Below are 20518 nucleotides of genomic sequence, written 5' to 3'. Positions count from 1 at the left end.
ACCACAGCGTGGCAAAAACCAATCCTTCCGTGGCGACCAAGCCAGCCTCACAACAAAATTGTAAACATATTTACCCATTTCTTTTTTTTTTTGGCTGAAAATATTTACCAAATATTTAAACAGTGGCTAAAAAAAACAAAGTAGTATTACCCCAAAAAAAAAAAAAAAAAGAGTAGCTACACAAAATAAATTTGGGTAGTTTTGACTTTTGACTTTGAGTGTCTCTCTCTCTCTGTCCGTCCTTGGCATTAAATTGAAAAGCCAAAGGCCATTGTCCCGGTATTCATTTCGTATATACTGTCGTATATAATATTTCCTTATTTACTGTGTTATTTGAGTGGTGTAAATAATGTGACAGATGTCGTACGGTGTATAAATTCACCACTCTCAATATTGAATAATACACACCGCAAGTGCATTATTTCTTTAACATCATCTCTTAATATACTTTCCTCTTAACAGCTGTTCTCCGTGCATGCAGCACCGCACGTACAGGCTTTACTAAAAAGGAGTCCATGGAGTTGCTTTCGCTGTGGATTTCTCATCCACATATTTTTATGGCCATGGGAAGCTAATTTATAATTCACATCCACATCCTAAGCTTTGGTTTACTTTCCTTGTTTGCATTCAATTTTATACTTCCATGTTCCTTCCTCCCCTCCAATCTCTCTTATTGTGTAACTTTTTTAGTTTAGAAAGAAAAAAAAAAAAAAAAAAGTATAACAAGAGAAAAAATTTATACTTTTTTTTTTTTTAACCCAAAAGAAATATATATAACCAGAGACTGTGACTACAGTCACATCAAAATTTGTCAACATTCGCTTTATCTCTAACCAATTTATATCTTTTTGTATAATCTTACCTCGGTTCTTTCTTTGCTTCAAATCTGGAAGGTCCTCTCTGATCAATATCCGCTTCAGCAGAATCCAAGCCCATCCATGATGAGTCACCAGTTAGGCAGACAGACTCTGGTGCTTCATCAACAATCCAATCATCCATTGGATCAACTTCTTCAGCCAAAATGTCACTCTTCATGGGCGACTTAAACTGCTGCAGTTGTAAATTATAATGAACAAATGTAAGATCGCTCAGTCGTTGTTGCTCAATAGGGTTCCTTCCATTTGTAAGCAGCTTCTCAGCCATTGTCCTTTTAAGCCCATACTTAGATGCACCATCACAGTTCTGGCTCAAAATTCGAACAGCAAACTTCTGCAACTCTGGATGATGTTGTCCATAAGATGACCACCAATTGGCTGCAGCAGATTTTACATAAGTTAGTAAAACACAAGTAAAATGGCATCCATTAGCAATCTTCACCGCCCCTTAATTACCTGGACTAATGGTGGTCCTTGGGCCAATCGCACTCCCCTCCTGAAAACAACCTTTAGCATTTCTATACTCGTCTAGCTGCTGTGATATCAAGTCTTGACTTTTTTGATTCTTCACCATGCGAACAATACAGCACAAAAGGCCGAAGGCAACTTCCGCATCACCATAGAAATTACTTGAATAAAAGAGGCTTGGGTTTAGATAATATCCTGCAGCATGGAGAGGGCTATGGAGGTAATTGTCCCAAATCTCATCAATTACTTGCCAAATAGGCATGTAATGGGATCGTTTATTTTTCAATTCTTCCTTAATAGTTTCCTTCGCTTGATCCATGGTTTCATATATGTATCCTACCAGTGGCTTATCAGCCTTTAAGATCAAACTCAGCAAGCGCACCAGTGGAATAGTTGCTTTTGAGACAATCTCAGCTTCAACCCAGAAAGAATGATTTCCCACTAAATTAGCTACCCTCTTACCCTCCACTCGAGAAGCCCAGACTGACATGTTCCATTCGGGAGAAGCAAACATGTCTTCTAATTTCTGTTTTGCTGATACAATATACTCCAAAGTCATAAAGGGCATTGCTGATCTTATCTTCGAGGGCTTAATTATGTCATCACCATGAGCATGTTTCTTCCAAAGCTTCAACACTGTTGCATGGCTGTGAATGAACTTGGTAATGATCTTGATCTTATCTAATGTTTCTCTGATGGTGTCAATCATCCCAATCTTCTCTAGCATGATCTCGATGCAATGAGATGAACTCACAGTCCAAAAGACTCCTTTGCACCTATCCATAAATTGTTTTCCTAGAGCCTCAAGCCAACCTGTGGTAGAATATGCGACAACTTGAATTACATTCTCAACCCCAAGCTCCTCAATGATTTGCTCCAAGAGCAATTGTAATGCTTCAATATTACCCATGAAAGGTGAAATATCATATGAATTAAGATACATTGGGCCTTGAGGGCAATCAACCAAAAAGCTAACCAGGTGTCGGCCCTTTTCATCAACCCATCCATCCAACAAGATGCTACACCCTGTGGTTGCCCATGATTTTCTAATATTTTTAACATATTCTTGCATCTCCTTCACTTCAGCTTGAAGGATCCACCCTTTCAACTCTTGACAACTAGGAGCCTCGTACTCCACCTGACTGAGATCAAGCGTAGCGTTTATTATTCCTTTGAAGCTAACAGAATTAACAGCACTGAAATCTAAACCTGTTTCATAAAAAAATCGACCAATGCATCTTAGGACTTTCCTTGATGCTGAATCTTCTTTTGTTTCATCATTGCTAGCTGTCTGTGAATCTTTACTTCCAGAAGGAATAGTAACACCCTCTGTAATGAAGCTTCGAGTGTTTTGCCGCTTATTATGGCTGACACTTGTGGAGTTGGGAGATGAATTTCTCTTTAATGGAAGATCTGGATGACAAAGCTTTCCAACTTCCTTCCCAATATTCTCTCGTTTTCTTTCTAGTAACCTGTTTCTTAAAAGTTCCTTCACATTAGCTGGAGCCTTTTCACATGGTGTTACATCTCCCCTTATACCTCCTAAGTGGCACTTTAAACGGAAGAAACCACTCATAACTTTAGCACAGTAGTTGCATTGGACTTTACTCCTCTTACCATCAAGAGTTTTACCATGATCACGAACGTTGATGCCGTCCATATCTTCAATTTAAGGAACCAAGAGGCCCAAAAATATTCAGTATGTACGTTTAGCAATTTCAATAGCTAGGCCTGCAAATTCACAACAAAAAGTAATTAAGACATATACTGCAGTTGCAGGAGGAAGTCAGTCTTAAAGCCCATTTAACATGGTGTAAAAGTACTCTTTAACATGAAGAAAGGGCAAAAGTAGAAAAGAGAGAGATAATTCCTTCTATAGGGATGCAGAGCCATGGCATACTAGGTCTTATCAGGCATTTCCATTTCAGATGCAGAAACATTGTTGGTGATCATTATGTTCTCTCTAAGTGACAAGCAAAAAACTGCATGAATTAAAAGCAAGCTAGAATCTTTACACGCTGATATCGATCTGCAATTCTCTCTGGAAAATTACACCCAGTAATCAGAAATTTGAATTGAATCTAAGAACTCAAGGTCAGCTAGAAAGAAGCTTGCCCAAGTTCCACGTGCGTCTAGGCACAAAAATACATGACATTTTTGTCCAAACCAAATTGGTTGAGAAAACATAGCACCACAGAATCACAGATTAAGGTTTCGTTGGCCACGATTCACAAAATAACAATACCACGAATCCACGATGTTTAAAACAGAAAAGGGAAAGGGAAATGGAACATTCTCCAGGTGAACCTTGTTTTCCTCATGAGTTGCATGTTGGTTTCAGGAATAACCAAATGTTTGGTCACCATTTTTCTTAATCAGGGCTGTAAGTCCAGGCTTAACTGGGAAATAAGCAAACTCGTACAAAACGGAGTGAAACAGAGGAGAAAGCAAACATCCTTTTCCCTCCTTTCGCTACTAGCAGAAAACATAACTTGGGGAAAACGGTCAAAAAGGAAACATACCCACTTCAAAATTTTCATTAAATATATATATATATATATATATATATATATATATATATATATATTCCTCTTGGGTTTGGGTCAGTGTACTTTTTTCTTTTTTCTTTTTAATTTTTTTTTTTTCACTCTCTCCTTTGCTATGAGAATCAACACACAACACAGTGAAATCAAAGAGATTATTTTTAATATTCAGAATAAGGCAAATAAGAAAAGGGAAAAGCAAAATGAAAAACCAAAACATAGTAGAAAGAGAGAGTGAGTAAAAAAAAAAAAACCATACCAGCAAGCACAACGAAAAAGAAGAAGCTGAGACTGACTGCGAGAGACACTCACACACAGAGTCTCAGACAATGATTCAAAGAAGCAGCTGGATTATGAGTTGTTACTCCAGCTCAGAAGTCAGAAAGCCGTTTGATCATGACTTGGAGACTCGCACAGCGTCCTTCTATTTGTTTACATTTTCCTTTTTTTTTTTGTTGGTAAATGCGTCCTTTTATGTTTGATCTTATCTGTTTCCTTCCATCCAATAAAACCCTCAATGAGAAACTTGGCAAGCGCATGCGCTTTCCTTCTCTCAGCTTTTAAGGTTATTATACTTAATAATATACTGGAAACAAAAAATAAAAAAAAAGGTGCTTCTGTTTTTTGTTTTTTGGTTAAAAAAATGTGTATCATTCTGTTTTTGTTGATTGCAAGAAAAATTCGATTCAATCATATGGAAAAACCACTTGTTTATGCCTGTCTAATAAATATATTGGTATATAATAGTTGTAAATTACTTGCATTTTTGTTAATATCTAATCAACCACCTATTTCCTATGCAAAAGTTGCATAGATACAGAATTCGATTTCCATTTCCATATTCAGAAAGAAATTCCTTTTCTTTTATCTTATTTCTAATAAATTTATTATCGAATAAATAGTATATTTTTGGTCTCAAGTTTAATCAAACCCATCCAAATTATTCTCATTAATCATTGTTATTTGGACTATTTCTATACAAGTATAAATTTGATTATTATCACTACAACAAAATACATATACAATTCATTCACGCAAAAAAAATAAAAAATAAAAAATACATAACTCTCAAAAGTTTTTTTTTTTTTTTTCCTATAACTCTCATTCACCCAAAAAAAAATGAAAAAAAAAAAAAGCATAGCTCTCAAAAGTTTTTTTTTTTTAAATAATAATAATAAATGACGTTGTTAGAAGAAAAGGTTTCGGCAAGCACACATGCAATTTTCTACATTGACAACCTTTCACGAAACTCACACTGAGTTGTCTAAATTAAGAGTAGTAAAATTGTCCTTTATTTTACATTAGCAGTTTTAATGACATTAATTTACGTTTTTCTTGACAGTTTCATACAAAAGCTTTGACAGAAAAAAGAGCTGGGAGGAATAAAAAGGCTTAAGGGATATATTTAATTTAGAATTTGATAAATTTAAAATGAGTTATAAATTTTAAAATATTTGATGAATTATTATTGAATTCTACAGATTCTTTAAAAATTTTATAAAAAATCCAACAAAATCTTTAAAGGGGATGTATTCAATTTAAAATTTGATGGATTTAAAATGAATTATAAAATTTAAAGGATTTGATTGATTGTTATGGAATTCTATAGATTTCATAAAGAATTTTATAAGAATCCAATGAAATTTTTAGGTTTAAGGCTGAATTTCATATTAACAATTTTCTTTACAATTTTACTATTAAAATGCTTTCAAATCCATTAAAATCTATTATTTTTTAAAATCTTTTAAAATTAATGACTTTTTGAATACCATCAAATTTTAAAAGAATTCTACAAAGTTTTAATTGAATACACCTAGATTTTAATGGACTTATCATTAAACTTATATGAACTCCTTTAAAATCTAAATCAAATAACTCTAAATTTTTAAAAACTTTTAAAAGCTTTCAAATTCTAAATTGAATACACTCCCCTAAAACTGGATTTCATATTAATAATTTTTTTTACAATTTTACTGTTTAAATCATTTTAAATTTATTAAAATCCATCATTTTTTAAAATCTTTTAAAATCAATAACTTTTTAAATACCATCAGATTTTAAAAAAAAATTTACAAAATCCTAATTGAATACACTTGGATTTTAATAAACTTTCATAAAATCCATCAAAATATGAATTGAATATCATTAGACTTATATGAATTCCTTTAAAATTTAAATTAAATACCTTTAAATTTTTAAAGCCTTTTAAAATCCTTCTAAATCTAAATTGAATATCTCTAAACTTTTAAAAATTTTTAAAACCCTTCAAATTCTAAATTGAATACACCGTCCTTAGAGTTCTCTTCCATTCAACTACTAGAAAGCCAAAGCAAATCTCAATTAATTTACTAATTAAATTTACAATGGACTAATTAGATTTACAACACCTGATCAAGCTGTAATAAAATGGTAGACATAATAAGGACAAGAGAGAGAGAGAGAGGGTAGACGAAGTAGTAGAACAACTGTTATTGCTCAGGATTTTCAACAGCTGCAATGTCATCTCTTGCTGATTCAGGCTTCTCTTCAAGACGGAGCCTTTTGGTGCATTCTAGTTCATTACTCTCAGTAGCTTTCTGCTTCAGCCGCTTAGGTGATGATGAGTCGGACTTAGCTGACTCAGCTAATGGAGAAGGCTGGTGTTCTGAATCTGACAATGATGATAAAGCTTGTGTAGATATCAAGGCACCGCCAGCTTTCTGTTGTTCCTCCAAAATCTTTTGCAAGTATCTTGCATGCTCTTCAATTCGCAATTGAAGTGCTCTTTGAACCTGTGATTGAAGAATTTGAAAACAAATTAAACAATGTCTAACTTCATGCTCTAAAATTTGCATATCCCAAATCTCAACTAGCCGCTAAAGAGTGAATGCAGCAACAAGTATCAGTAAGTAATACGGATAGTCACACACAGGTTGAATTCTTCGACAAGAAAAAGAAGATAACACAGGTTTGCATTTTTCCCGTCCACAAAACTAAAATCTTTTTCTGTTAGTCTGTCTAGGAAAGAAGGGCATGCTGGAGGTGGTCTGGTCAATAAAAGAATAAGAAATGATACCTCAAGCTGCTCATGTAGTTGTTTCTGGACTTCCATTTGCATGCGCAGAGCCTCAGTGATTTGAACGCTCCTGTGACAGGAATGATGTATTTAATATCACCCAAAAAAAAAAAAAAAAAAATTAAGAATAACATAAAATAAAATATTAATTTTAAAGAAAGAAGATAAAAGCAATATTCACCCCTTCTTTCGTCCATCACTTTCACTGCCACTTGAAGCTATTTTCTTCTCTTCAGAGCTGGAAGCCTTCTTTTCTGAAGAATGTCAGGGAAAATAAGAAATCAACAACTTGAAAAGACATTCTTTTCTTATTATCATTACCTTAAAGCAGGCCTAAATTAAGTTTATAGTTGGCCGAAATAATTTTCATTCAAAAAAACAAAAAAAAAAATCTACATTAATACTTGATACATATGTCAATGCATTTGGGGGAGGCTAGAAGAAGAACTGGACCTCATCAAGCGGATAAACTATTATAAAATGGAACATATACTTTTCACAAGAAACAATTAACAAGTTGTTTTTGAGGTTTCGCCACCCCAACCAAAAACCTTTACCAACTAAATTTAGTTTCTGATTTCTTTAAGCAAGCATAAAACCTTTCTATCATTTGTTCCTCACCTTCTTTTTTCTCTGGCATATACTTTGCAAGTCGGTATTTCTACAAAAAGGCATGAAATTCACAAATATAGACTCAAAGCATTAGATGCCAAATCAAAATTAATATTTGAATAAATAGATAATTAGAGATAAATTACCTGTAAGTGGCTTTTCACATGATAAATGGTCAAACCTCCAACATTCATAAGCTTTAGTACGCCCTTTGGAGTCGCCTCTACATTTGAAAGTAAAATGATACACTAAATATTAAAATATGGGATCTTCCAAATCTACTATTAGTGAACTTGATTGGATTATAACCTTTTTTTTTTTTTTTTTTTTTTTTTAATTATTTCAAAATCTGCAGAAGGGAGTAAACCCAGTAGCAACTTACTTTCAGCCCCATCAAGCTTATTAACAGCCTCTACAAAACGCTCATGGAGCTCAGGAGTCCATCGCATTCTTGGTTTATGAGCAGTTGCAGTACCAGAAGACAGGTGGTTTGAAAGTTCATCAACAGATGGTGTCGTTGCTCGACTACTCTGATTGCATGTCAATCCTAAGGCGGGTTTTGAAGAAGGTTGAGGTGTTTCATATATCTCCTATAGAAACAAAGGCATCAAAAAGCAAGGCACTAGTAAGCACATGAGAGTGCAGCACCAACAACTGGCACAGACAGACAGAAGACAAGAAAATAGCCCCTTCTAAGGTTTACTATTCCAAATGTGACTCAGAAATTAAATTCGTATGTAATTGTATGAGATATTATAAAATGCCAGAATCGATACTACTGTTTAAACTTTGAATCTTGCAGTATAGTTTATACAACTTTTGTCAATTATAAGTACTATTGAAAATTAAAATATTTCAGTAAAATGTTCTCTCAGCGGTCTACATTCTACCAGATTTTAAAGAATTGTGACTAGATTACACTTACATCAAGTCCGGGATTTTCTCCATGATCAGTGATAGCTATGTCAAGCTCATCAGACAAAAAATGTAGCTCCAATTGCCCTGTGAGTGCTAGACTGTCACTAGAACAACCAAAACCATGATGAAAGCTACCATTAGAAGAATCTGCTGACAAGTTGAGAAAGTCTTTCATGAGAGCCTCTGATTGCTCCTCATCATATTGATCGCTTAAATCACCACTGTAAAGCAGTGTAGATTTTGTAGAAACAGCTGCAGAAATTGGCTGGTTGCATGTTGAAGGATGTGGCAGAAATGGCAGATTGCCAAGCTGTCGACTTGTCTCTGAGCTAGTAGAAGATGACTGATATAAACTGGTACAGAAGACAGAAGAACGTGAAAATTCACTCTTAGGATGCTGAACATTAGAACCAGGAAACATAGAACTGTTTGAATCAGATCTGAAAGAGTACTTTTGAGGTTGTATGGAAGATTCTTGCATATGAGTAGGAGAACTAAGAGACTCTGCTCGTATGAAAGGTGATGGATGTGCAGATGAACATTCACTGGAAAATAACCTCTGGCTTTCTGATTGAACATTCAAAAAGTCATGTACTGGTGATAGAGCAGAACAGTATGGCTGTGTGGCTCCTTTTACAGCCTCACTTTGTGTTATAGATATGACATTATGGCGATTCATGATGGTAGACGGTAACCCAACCTTCATCAAGCTATCAGATTGGCAGGTCAAATATGCAATGATTTGGTAAAGGGCTTAAGTATTTGGAAGTTTCTAAGCTTAGATTGACATACAAGGAAATGACTTCAAATGAAAGCATCCAATACATTCTCCATGTCTTTTCAAGGTGACTTCTTTCGTTCTCTTAGAAGAAAACAAGAACTCACATTTGAAAACAAAATTGGCTTCCATAACGTATTCTTGTTTTGATATCTGGAATCCATCAATCTATTCTTCTCAATTTAACAGTATAGAGAAATTATCCCCACTGCTTTTGGTTATAGGAACTATGCCAAATCCAATCCACCAAACTAATGGATAGAACGAGACATATACAATCTTTCAAGTAAAACTCCTGCAGAGAGACATACATAATCCATCAACTTGAGTGATCAGAGAAGTGGCATCTCATAAGAATGAGAAAATATAAAACAAAATCTATCTGACCATTGGATTAAGGTGGCAACTTCAAAGAATACTCGAAATCTTGGTTAACAATCAGACTATTATCACTGACCCAAAAGCTTAAGCTTTTCAGCAGTTAAAGCATTATGTATATGAACCCAAAACAATGAAAGAAGTAAATTATTTTGACATTGTCCTAAAGTACCATTTCTCTTTTTCAGGTCATTGCTTATCGTAAAAAAATGTTTTAGTAGAATTTAGACACGTTATATCAACATACCAAAATCCATATATCTTAATTTACCAAAACCTTGTGCCACAGATTTCATTTTTTGTCTGTTAATACCCCTCAAACAATTTTGCAATAACCAACCTTTCCTGCACCGGTAAATACATTACCCAAAATCTCTAGGACAAAATAGAGTCTTTACCTACAAAAGTAGTGGTTAAGTAGGACAATTTTTCCAAGTCAAACTTAACTGATACTAACAAAGACATACACATGGAGGTAAATATAATTGGTAAAAAGTTCTAGTACTTCAAACAGAGCGCAAGACTACACCCAGAGCCGCAATTACCCAAAGAATGAGATTTGGTCTCTTGAGAAAATAAAGTGTACAACATTTTATTCGCATCTTTTTACCCTTTGACCAAAAAAGAGTCAAACATGGTTAAGCAGACAACTAAAATTAGAAATATTATTTGAAGTTGTTAACTGCGGACCATTAAGGATTTATATCGCAACTAAGAAAAGCTTTAATGTAAGTCAACAGCAGAAACTTTAAGCAGCCATTCAGCATAATATTTTGCTCTAACAGTCAAGTTTTCTCTAAAATGGACAAGCTTTCACTCTGACCATTCTTGTAACTAACTTAGAAGCCCTATTCTTCTTCATTCCGGTGCAAGGTTGCTTGTGTCCTTCCCTTCAAAATATCATACCTTAGAAATTAAGTTCTAATATGTTGCAGAATCGAGATTGTACCAAAAAAATTTTCAAACTTGTGAAGAGAAAAGAGAACCAAAACATGCAATCGGTTTTAGTAGGTTAAAAAGATGTTCTTCAAACTGTAATCAAACAGAACACATGGTACAACGGAAAATACATTAGAAGTACAACGGAAAATACATTAGAAAAGGATAGGGGGGGCAAAAAAAAAAAAAGGGTTGCTTTCTTCTATAAATAATAATAATATGATATCGATTTGTAAGACAAATAAATAGGAAACCACCCACAAAAAGAGAGAGAGAGAGAGAGAGAGAGAGAGAGAGAGAGATGAAATACATAAAGCGTAAAGAAGAGAGCAGTGAGAGAAAGAAAAAATATGATATATAGAGAAGAAAGGAAGATGGATAAGAAGACTAACCGGAGAGAGATAGGAGAGGAGATCTTCGAATGGAATATGGAAAGCAGCAGATGAAACGGTGGACAAAGAGAAAAAAGAGACATGACAGACAAAATTAAAATGTTCTTTTTTTATTTTTTATTTTTTCAAGGTCTTATTAAATTCTGTCTGTGAATCTTAGTTAACGATGGCTCGGTTGTAATAAGCCAGAGTTCGCTTGACATTTTTTTGTTGAGATCACTAGTAGTAATTAGAATCATTGTCTTAATTTCTTATTGAAATGGCTTAGGCATTCTCTCTCAGTCTCAGGCTTTTGGTATTTGGTATTTGGCATTTGGCATTTGGCTTTGGCTGCGCCAAATGATTGAGATTTTGTTAACCAAAAGCAAAAGGACTCTTAATTAACTCCACAACTAGTACTGATACTGAAGGAGGAGGATAGCGATTCCAAATCATGCGCCACGCGCCTCCACGGGGCCTAGAGGGATACGCTCCAATGGATCATGGAGAAGTGAATTTGGAATTGGCTTTAGCCTTTAGCTCTAGGCTGTCATTTGTCGGATGTGTCAAGTGGCGGTTGGGGCCACTCGTGGTTGTTGTGGTCATATCATCTGTGCATTTAACTCTATGTATACACGCACTTGGACATTTGATTTTTCCGTTTTCATACTCCTACACGTAACGTAATTAATTGTTGTTAGGATTAGAATTTTATCAAGTTTTGGGATTCAAAAAATTAACCAAAAAAAAAAAAAAAAAAAAGAATGGTTTTAAGGGTCAAGTAGCCCTACTGTGTTTTTTTTTCTTCTTTTATTTCATTTGTCGTACTGTCTCTTTGTCTGAAACGTATTAAAACTTAGCTTTGATTTCTGTCACTTGTTTCTCTTTTAATTTCCATAATATTATATAATGTGTGGATCAAAATCAAGCTTCACCAAGACCCTCTTTAAAATTTAACCAATCAGACCGCCTTGTAGATCCCTTGACATATAGACGGCCAATACGTAATAATAAAATTAATAAACAGCAGTGCGATGACTAAGGATATATAAAGGGATCAGTGGGGTCAAATAGAAGCAACTTGCAATTGGTTAATGATTTTCATTGTTTTAATCATTCTTTAAAATAATTCATTTATTGTTTATTTGTATGAATATTGTCGCCCGTATCTATCTCTTCCAGCTTTTTAACACATTTATATTAATGCAATGTATTATGCATTATATTTTATTAATGTTTATTATTCCGAGATTCAATCCGGCAATGAAAACACCAAATTAAATTATCACATTGGTATAGAAATGAATACCCATATACCAAAAAGAAGTCCATTAATAGGCATTTATATAGCATATGAAAACCCAACAATGCAACGTAAAAAAGCGGCTCCTGCACAAAATTTACTTATATATATATATATATATATATATAAATTTTTCTTTCTTAATTACTAGTTAAGAAAGAAACATATTTTTAGTTTTTATCAACTAATTTAATTTTGACTGTATTTGTAGGGTAAAACCATTAAAACACATATCTTTAGATCATGGCTTCTTCAATGCTTGAGTAAAATTCTCTTCTCTTTAATTTAGAATATATCGAAATCCCTATAAAAAGGGGGAAAAAAAAATACTGTTTGAGCTATAAATATTTTTGAAAATAAATATAGAATTTAAAAGTCATTTAGATGAAGATAAAACTTATCTGTTATGAAAATAATTTCTATTGATAATAATTGTCCATATATTGGTATTTATCTATAATTATTAATTGATATAAAATATATAAATATTTGATAAATACATAATTTATCAAGATTGGATGAATTTTATCGAGATTGAAGACTTACGAAGGTTCTCGCTAGCAAACTTTGGGTAGAGGTTATATAATAAAATGATGGAAGACCCCATTTTTTGAAAATGATCACTCACAGATCCACCTTCTCTTTCTTTTTACACCTTCTCTTCCTCTTTACAAAATGCTTCAGTCAATTTTTTTTATTTTTTATTTTTAATTTTAAATTTCAATCAGTTATTTTCTAACCAATTTTCTTTAGTTTCAGATTTCAATTAGTTATTTTCTAGGTTTCATTTAGTTCTTATTTACATTTTGTATTTCTCACTCTTTATTATTTCCAATTCATTTTTCTAATTAGTGGAAAAAAAAGCCTTATTTATATTTATTTTTGTAGGCATTAGAACCTAATTCTTTTTTGTTTGCTATTTTTATTACAATTGTCTGGTTATTTTGTTATTCATTTTATTTTTCCTTCAAGTTAACGTTTATTTTGAAGATGGCATGTTCAACTATTACAGAAATTGCTAAAAATATTGCAACAAAAACTATTTATTTTGACTATACCTATATGTTTCTACAAACATGCCCCAAGGGAATTCAAGTAACTTTATGTTCAAGCAAGAGAAAATGACATAAACTATCTATCTTTACATTCTTAATAGTCAAAAATAAAAAAAGTAACAAATCCTCTTCATATTGGCCGTCCATTATTTAAAAGAGATAATGAATCATTTTTATCATTATATTCTCCAATTGATCTCTCCATATATGTATATATATATATATATATATAAAGCAGAAGCTAACTTGAAGGAAATTAGGGATGGAAATAAGATTCATAGCGATCAGTTGCAATTAATAGTAATTCAAATTCATGTGGAGTAAAAGGGCTACACATTTAATAAGAATCAGATGTCCCGTTTAAATTTCTGTCACGTAGTGTCAACCATATATACAATTACAAGTTTACAACCCACCGAAAATACCGAACAATATGAATCAGTAAAAGCAAAAATTCCAAAAAAAATAAAATAATAATAAATAAAAGAAAAAGAAAAAGTAATTGGTGAAATTGAAGATTCCACAATTGAGCTATTACCCTGCTTGGTCGCAATGTAATTAGTGGTCTAAACAATTTGAAGCTCAATAGATGATGACAGATGCATGAATAGACAGACCTAATAATTTTTGGGCCGCCCTTCTCTTCCCATTATACCTCCACGTACGTCATCACTCTTAGTCCCAAGACCAGCCTTTGGTCACTGGTGAGTGGTGACAGCAACAATTTGGTTATCATCATGTTCATTCATATATATATTATATATATATATATATATATATAAGCGAATTAAAACAATTTTATCATTTTTTTTAACCGTACTTTAAAAGTGCATACTTCCAAATGAAATGAAATCCACTCAGCTAGCTGTAGCTGATGTGGGAATCCACAAATTGCAAGCCAAACGCCAAAAAAGGTTAGAAAGGGATGAGGAAATTCGTAGGTTTGCGCCTCATGGAAGATGAGAATGGCCATTTTTTATTTTCATTTTTCCGTGAGCATTAGGAACTAGCAATATAATATGTCACTGTTTCCGATCCATGCTTTGCGGTGGTAGTCTATTTGTGCCTTATGGTGGGGTCTCTGTCTTTTTTTTTTTTTTTTTTTAAGCCTTTTTGGCAACCCCAAAATATCTTTGTTGGGGATCCATCATGGGCCCCAAAGTTGTTCAATAATTTTAGGAAAGAAATGATGTTGACCTTGGCCATAATAACCAATCGGATTAAGTCGGATTGATCGGATTTTCATCCGATAGTCTATAACAATCCAACCGAATAATTATCGGGTTGGATTGGGTTGGATGATCGGATTAGGTCTCAACTTAGGTCTGCAATAAAATTTGGCTTTCACCTTTGTATCTGGATTTTCGGTCCAAACTCCAAACCACTAAAATTTGAAAGCCCGAATAATCCAATTTTGCTCTTCTTTTTTTTTTTTTTTCCTTGGTTTTGTTTTGTGTTCATCTAAAAAAATTCCTGCAAATTATAAAACAAGTATTAGGAAAGAAACAAAAAAAAAAAAAGCTTTTTGGTTAGAAACCATCACAAACAGAAATCGGTGCAGCACCGTCGCAAACAGCACAGGTCGAAATTCCTTGATTCCATAACTCACCTTCTCCTTCATTGAAGCCAAGGAAGGAAAGTTGCTTGGCAACCACACTAGTAGCAACGACGACGGAATCGACGAGGAAGGTTTTAGAATCGGTGAAGACCTTGAAAGGAGAGCCCGAGAAATCGACGCTCAAACCGGTTTTAGTGAAAATCTAAGTGCCGAATCGGAGAGCCTGATTACAGAACGGGTCTGTGATTTCGATGCCGAGGATTCCTTCGAGAAAACTAGGGAAGTTCTTGACATCGGAAATGGTGGTGAGCTGGTCGCTGGGAGCAATGTCATTGGCCATCCATCCTTTAAAGAGGATTGGTTTGAGCTCGGCGAGCTGCATAAATAGTGGCGGTGTGGGCAGCTGGACAGCTTTCGATGGTGCATAACTTGGTCTTTAGGGTTTGGATGTCGGCCATGGAGTTAGCAATGAGACAGAGTGAGAGAGTCAAAACGGAGAGAAGAAGAAGGAGCACCAATTTTAGGGCAAAATATGTTAGGGATTTTTAATCGGGGAATTTGCCCAATATCTTAATTAATGATATTTGCTTTTCCATTTGCTATTATTTTTTTTCTATCCTTCAATATTTATTTTAAATTTAAAACAATAAAAATAACTTGGATATTCTTTTATGTTTTAAACAAATAAAGAACAAAAATTTATTTTAGAAAAAAAAATAAAACACATTAAGTAATTATTTTTACAAGAATATACAAAAATACAAAAAAATAAAACTTGCCATAGAAAAATCAAAGAAACTTTTATTTCAACACCTTTAAAAATACAAAGAAAAATAAAAAAATAAAATTTTATCTCATCTCAACACCTTTGAATGTTATATTTGAGGTGATTGTTTTAATATTTTTGTTTATTTGTTACTGTGGATCGGTGTGGATTTGTTTTTGTGTTTATTTGTTGCCTTGCTGTGGATCTGTATGAGTTTTTTTTTTTTTTTTTTTTTTTTTTTTTTTTTTTTTGTGTTTATAAAGCCTTACCATTAAATGCTTACAAATTTAGTACAATGTGATACATTAAAACTTTTGATTTGTATTTAAAACCGGTTAAAATTGTGAAATTTTTGAAATTTATTTGAAATTTAGGTTTTGTATAGAAGTGATTATAACCTAGGTTTTAGGATAGATTGATATTGGGTATCAGTAGAAAATGAAGAGAGGAAAAAAATGGAACCGGTTTAGCCTTAAACCGTGGCCGGAGGTGGAAGAAATAATGGGGCCAAAAATTAGATTGGGACCAGTTCAAGCCGGTTCGGGTCAACCCGGCTAAATGTTGAAGATGGAGCGAATGACAAGTCGTCTGGGAGGAACGACACCCAGATGACACGTTGTTTTTTAATTTTTTTTATTTTTTTTAATTTTTTTTTTTTTGGGTTCCATCGACATCCCTCAGTATGGAAAATAAATAAAGGATGAAGGCAGGAAAATCAATGAATTTGATGAAAAATAATGTTAGTTTGTAATAAATAAACATAATATATGTATATATATATATATATATATATATATATATTTGTTACAACTTAGGGATATAAGGATTTTTACCCTGATCGAAGTTTAAATCCTAAAGCTAAAGGTGTTATCTCACTAGTGCATGATACTCAAACTCTATCTAGAAAACTGCTTTTGTGGGTTGAAAAGAAGAATTTTTATAAAAATGTACTTGATCCTTAAGAAATAAATATTTTTCTTTTTTGATTTGAATACAGATAAATCCTTAACTCTAAACTAATTATACAGATAAAATAAATATAAAGTGAATGATTTGTATAGCATATATAGGTGTTGGTAAGTCTAAGCTTTTATAACCAAATCAGGTTAAACACAAGCAGTATGGGGAAGAGATGTAGCTACATTAGTTGACATACTCATATAGAAGTCGTGGACATATTGCAGTCTAGCTTAACCTATATGTTCAGATTATAGTCTACAACTTTCTGTGCACATTTTTTAAACATATATTGTATGTTAAAAAATAATTAAATATAACATGAATATGATATGTATATATACAGTCTAAGGGTTGCTTTTGATCAGTCTAAAGGCATATATATATATATATATATAGAGCGAGAGAGAGAGAGAGAGAGAGAGAGAGAGAGAGAGAGAGAGAGAGAGAGAGAGAGAGAGAGAGAGAGAGAGAGAGAGAAGATCGGTGCATAAAATTTTAGGTACATGGTTAGCTAGAAGTAAACACGCAAACACTTTATCCCCAAAAAATAAAAAATAAATAAAGAAGATAGAAAGAGTTAGAAGTAAACACACTGCTATACAGTAAATGTTCAGTAAATGTTTTGTAGATGGCATACACAATATTCTTAGGAAGAGAGTATGAAATTGAGGATTGCGGATATTTATATATGTATACATATTTGACAATGTGGTTAAAGGTAGATAAAAATTTATTAATGTTGTCAATGTACATTTGTAAGTTGTACTTTATAATGGCACCAAAGAGGAACTTGCAAGCTCAACCGAAGAAGGGAGGTAAGAAGGTGCAAAGTAAGAGAAGCGGTGGTAGCACATCAGCACCCGACTCTAAGCTTCGATGAACTACTAGGCAGCAATCGAAAGTTGAGACGGAAAGCACCAAACTTCCAGGGCATGTTCCACTCTCCTCTCCCCCATCTGAGATGGTAAGTTTTATATTCATTTATGTTGTTTTGTGTGGTAAATGATAAGATATATGTCAGTATTTATTCATGAATGTGAAAATTTGAGAAAAACTTCACCCGATGGCCATTGGTAATTGCCGATAGGCCATTGGGATTGTTTTTAGTTCATTGTAGGTTGATTACCGATGGTTTCATCTGTAATTACCACTAGTGCAAAAATGTGAACCCATATGTCTTAAGATTTGGTTGGAAATTATTATTATCAAGTTAGGGTGGAAAAATAGGGTATGATTAAATGGTTGACGTTCGTTCCATTTATGTAATTCATTTTGCAGCCCATCGACGCTCCAAAGGAACGAATCTTTCAGGATGCCGATATATTTAAAGTTAGGGCACATTCATTCGGGAATCCAATAGAAGCGAACAAAGTAATTACAAGTGTCCTCACAAGTGAGCAGCTGAAAAAGTATAGACAAACATGTTTTGGACACTTACTTGACATGAAGAACCTCAGGTTCTCTGGTCATCTAGTGCATCACCTGCTTTACAGAAGAGTTGTGTCCAACAATCCAGAAGTACTAGAGTTTAACTTCGGTGGATCTGGAGTGTGGTTTACGAAGTGGAAATTCGCACTCATTAGTGGCTTAAAGTTTTGTAGGTACCCTTCCATGTATGATATGCAAATTTCCAAAGGAAAGGAGCTACTCACGAGGTTGCTAGATGACAGGACTGACTTGAAACCGCCCGAACTGGAAGGATTATTCAAGGGTACACATTTTGTGGATGATTGGGATGCTGTAAGAATTGCGTTACTATATTTCTTAGTCCATGGTGTACTAGGAATGGATCCAAGGGTTCAAATAAATAGAAAATTCATTAATTTAGTTGCTGATATCGAGGTATTTAATTCCTACCCTTGGGGCATTCTGAGCTACAAGGAGACGATCGACTCATTCCACAATGCATTCCATCATAGAGGACGTGCAGTAAAAATAAATCACAGTCGTATGACCTAAAAGGTTTTCCATTGGCGTTTCAGGTACGGTAATATATTTAATACATGTAGCATTTACTTAAAAATTATATTTAATAACCTATAATTTATATTTTGTAGTTGTGGGGGTTTGAAGCAATCCCTGATTTTGGTAACCATTTTGGCGAGCGGCAGAAAACCCGTTGTCCAAGGATCCGTGGATGGCATACTACAAGTCAACCGAACCATTTTGCTGTCCATAATTGGTTCACCTCAAATAGCAATGTAAGGCAATTTTATTTAGACTACATGGTACGCCTACATTCAAGTTACATTACCAATGTCAGTTTCCAAATTTACTTTTTTTTCCTTTCTTCATTTCATGTAGTATGTTGTGCACTGGAGGTTAGATGCTACTGATGAGGAGAAGACTATGGATTACTGGAGAACAAAAGCAGTGAACATACATGAAGTTCACTATATGGCACCACCACTTGTAGCACCAATAGCCACCGTTGGCGCTAAAGATGCGTCCAAAGTTGAAGAGCATTCTAGTGGCTCTCCAAATGCTAATTTCAGGGTATGCAATTGTTACTTGCACGCAAATTTGTATTTCATATGTTGTACTAATATATATTGACTTATGTTTTGGATATTGATATTGATTAGCTTGCTTGCTTGGAAGCAAAATTTGATGAATTAAAGAAAGAGATGGCATCGTTAAGGAAGATGATTAATTCTGTTATTGACCAACAAAAGCGTCAGGTATCATTTAGACAACTTATACTTTAGGGTTTCAACATTATTAAATTATATATTGTAATTCAGTAAGTATTTGTTGTTAGGGTTTGGGAACTGCAAAATAACCATTGTGTTTTGCAGGCCGAACATCATATGCACACCCATTCACTGTCATCTTCAGTGCGACCATCATCCCCTGTGGCACCGTCATTTGGAGAGCAAGCCGAAGAATTTGATGCACCTATAGATGGTTCCAATGGTAGGAAGGAGGATGAGGATTGTACAACGTCGTTCGAGCCTATCGTACCTGGAGGACCCTATATGGAGGATTCCTGGGCTTTGGTGCCATATTGGCCTTTGCATTTGGGGTGGGATATCAGTGTTTCAGCTGACAGTTCACATCATGACCAATCAGCTGAGATTGAGGTGGAGGATTGGACACATGAAGTTGGTGATACAAGCCGATTCGGTAGAGTTTACCACCAGTCACATCACGTCATCTCTCCTTACACCGATCCATGTAAGAAGAAGGTCAAATTTAATCTTAATCGACATATTGATGCATCAAAGGAGAAGGCGTTCGATGAGTGGTATAAGGGGGCACCGAATGAAGCGACCGTGTGTACATCTTATATGACGGTGGGGAAGAAATTTTTTGCTGAGCTACTTACCTCTGAAGGATGGTTGACTTCCGATATAAGTTATATACTTTATTTTCATGTAAATTCATTGTGTTCCTACGTTTGGAATTATGTTTTATTTATCACCTCGCTCTTGTTATTTATTTCCTTTAATGTGGTTTTGCAGCATATCGACACTATTTTGTATTTCATACGAAAAAGGTGGTTTGAGAATGAGAAGATGTTCACCCACACCTGTGCCATATTAGATGTGTTATTTTGGGTAAGGTGATGGGATGTTACTGCGTTGCTTAATGTTATATTGATGACATTTTATATTTTATCTATTTAATTATTTGGCAGTCATCCATCAAAGGGCATTATCCCATATGGGGGCATCTCGAAGCACATATTCATGTGATTCGACACTTCGTAACTATGTGCGTGGGAAGTCACCCAAACCTAGCGTGTCGTGGCGGAGATGTGATTATGTAAGTCCCTACATATATTTAAAAATATTCTAACTAAGTTTCCCAATTTGTAGATAATGAGGTTATGTTCTAATTTGCAAGTGTACATCCCTGTCAACAATGGAGGTGCCCATTGGTTGGCAGCATGTGTGGACTTGAAGGCACAACATATTGACTTATACGATCCAAATA

General features: G+C 34.1%; 2 protein-coding genes across 4 annotated transcripts; both read right to left on the bottom strand.

The window, feature by feature from the left end:
- Positions 1–720: 720 nt before the first annotated feature.
- LOC107428089 (uncharacterized) lies at positions 721–4502 on the bottom strand. Of its 2 annotated transcripts, none has more exons than XM_025078572.3 (3): positions 4199–4502; positions 1332–3074; positions 721–1253 (listed from the first exon to the last, which is right to left on the bottom strand). In XM_025078572.3, exons 2-3 carry the CDS (start codon positions 3001–3003, stop codon positions 859–861), a joined length of 2067 nt encoding a protein of 688 aa, XP_024934340.2. In that variant the 5' UTR covers positions 3004–3074; positions 4199–4502; the 3' UTR covers positions 721–858. The 2 variants fall into 2 exon arrangements, with proteins under 2 accessions (XP_024934340.2, XP_015894035.2); XM_016038549.4 differs by having other exon boundaries at positions 4146–4500.
- Positions 4503–6200: 1698 nt separating this feature from the next.
- On the bottom strand, positions 6201–11384 carry LOC107428076 (myb family transcription factor PHL6). Of its 2 annotated transcripts, XM_048462497.2 has the most exons (9): positions 10959–11381; positions 8924–9544; positions 8479–8824; positions 7936–8143; positions 7700–7776; positions 7563–7602; positions 7123–7195; positions 6942–7011; positions 6201–6657 (listed from the first exon to the last, which is right to left on the bottom strand). In XM_048462497.2, exons 2-9 carry the CDS (start codon positions 9175–9177, stop codon positions 6355–6357), a joined length of 1371 nt encoding a protein of 456 aa, XP_048318454.1. In that variant the 5' UTR covers positions 9178–9544; positions 10959–11381; the 3' UTR covers positions 6201–6354. The 2 variants fall into 2 exon arrangements, with proteins under 2 accessions (XP_048318454.1, XP_048318451.1); XM_048462494.2 differs by having other exon boundaries at positions 8479–9544; positions 10959–11384.
- Between the last annotated feature and the right edge of the window lie 9134 nt (positions 11385–20518).

Source organism: Ziziphus jujuba, chromosome 12 (genome assembly GCF_031755915.1).
Source record: "Ziziphus jujuba cultivar Dongzao chromosome 12, ASM3175591v1".
In the NCBI taxonomy this organism is placed as follows: domain Eukaryota; kingdom Viridiplantae; phylum Streptophyta; class Magnoliopsida; order Rosales; family Rhamnaceae; genus Ziziphus; species Ziziphus jujuba.
Note: the sequence above shows the minus strand (reverse complement) of the source record. Positions and strands in the feature narration are given on the sequence as shown.

Coding starts and splice junctions, on each gene's coding strand:
- LOC107428089 (XM_025078572.3), bottom strand. CDS start 3,003: ATGGACGGCATCAACGTTCGTGATCATGGTAAAACTCTTGATGGTAAG. Junction 1,254..1,331: donor AAGGACCACCATTAGTCCAG/GTAATTAAGGGG, acceptor AATCTGCTGCAG/CCAATTGGTGGTCATCTTAT.
- LOC107428076 (XM_048462494.2), bottom strand. CDS start 9,177: ATGAAGGTTGGGTTACCGTCTACCATCATGAATCGCCATAATGTCATA. Junction 7,196..7,562: donor TATGCCAGAGAAAAAAGAAG/GTGAGGAACAAA, acceptor GACATTCTTCAG/AAAAGAAGGCTTCCAGCTCT. Junction 6,658..6,941: donor AACTACATGAGCAGCTTGAG/GTATCATTTCTT, acceptor CTTCAATCACAG/GTTCAAAGAGCACTTCAATT.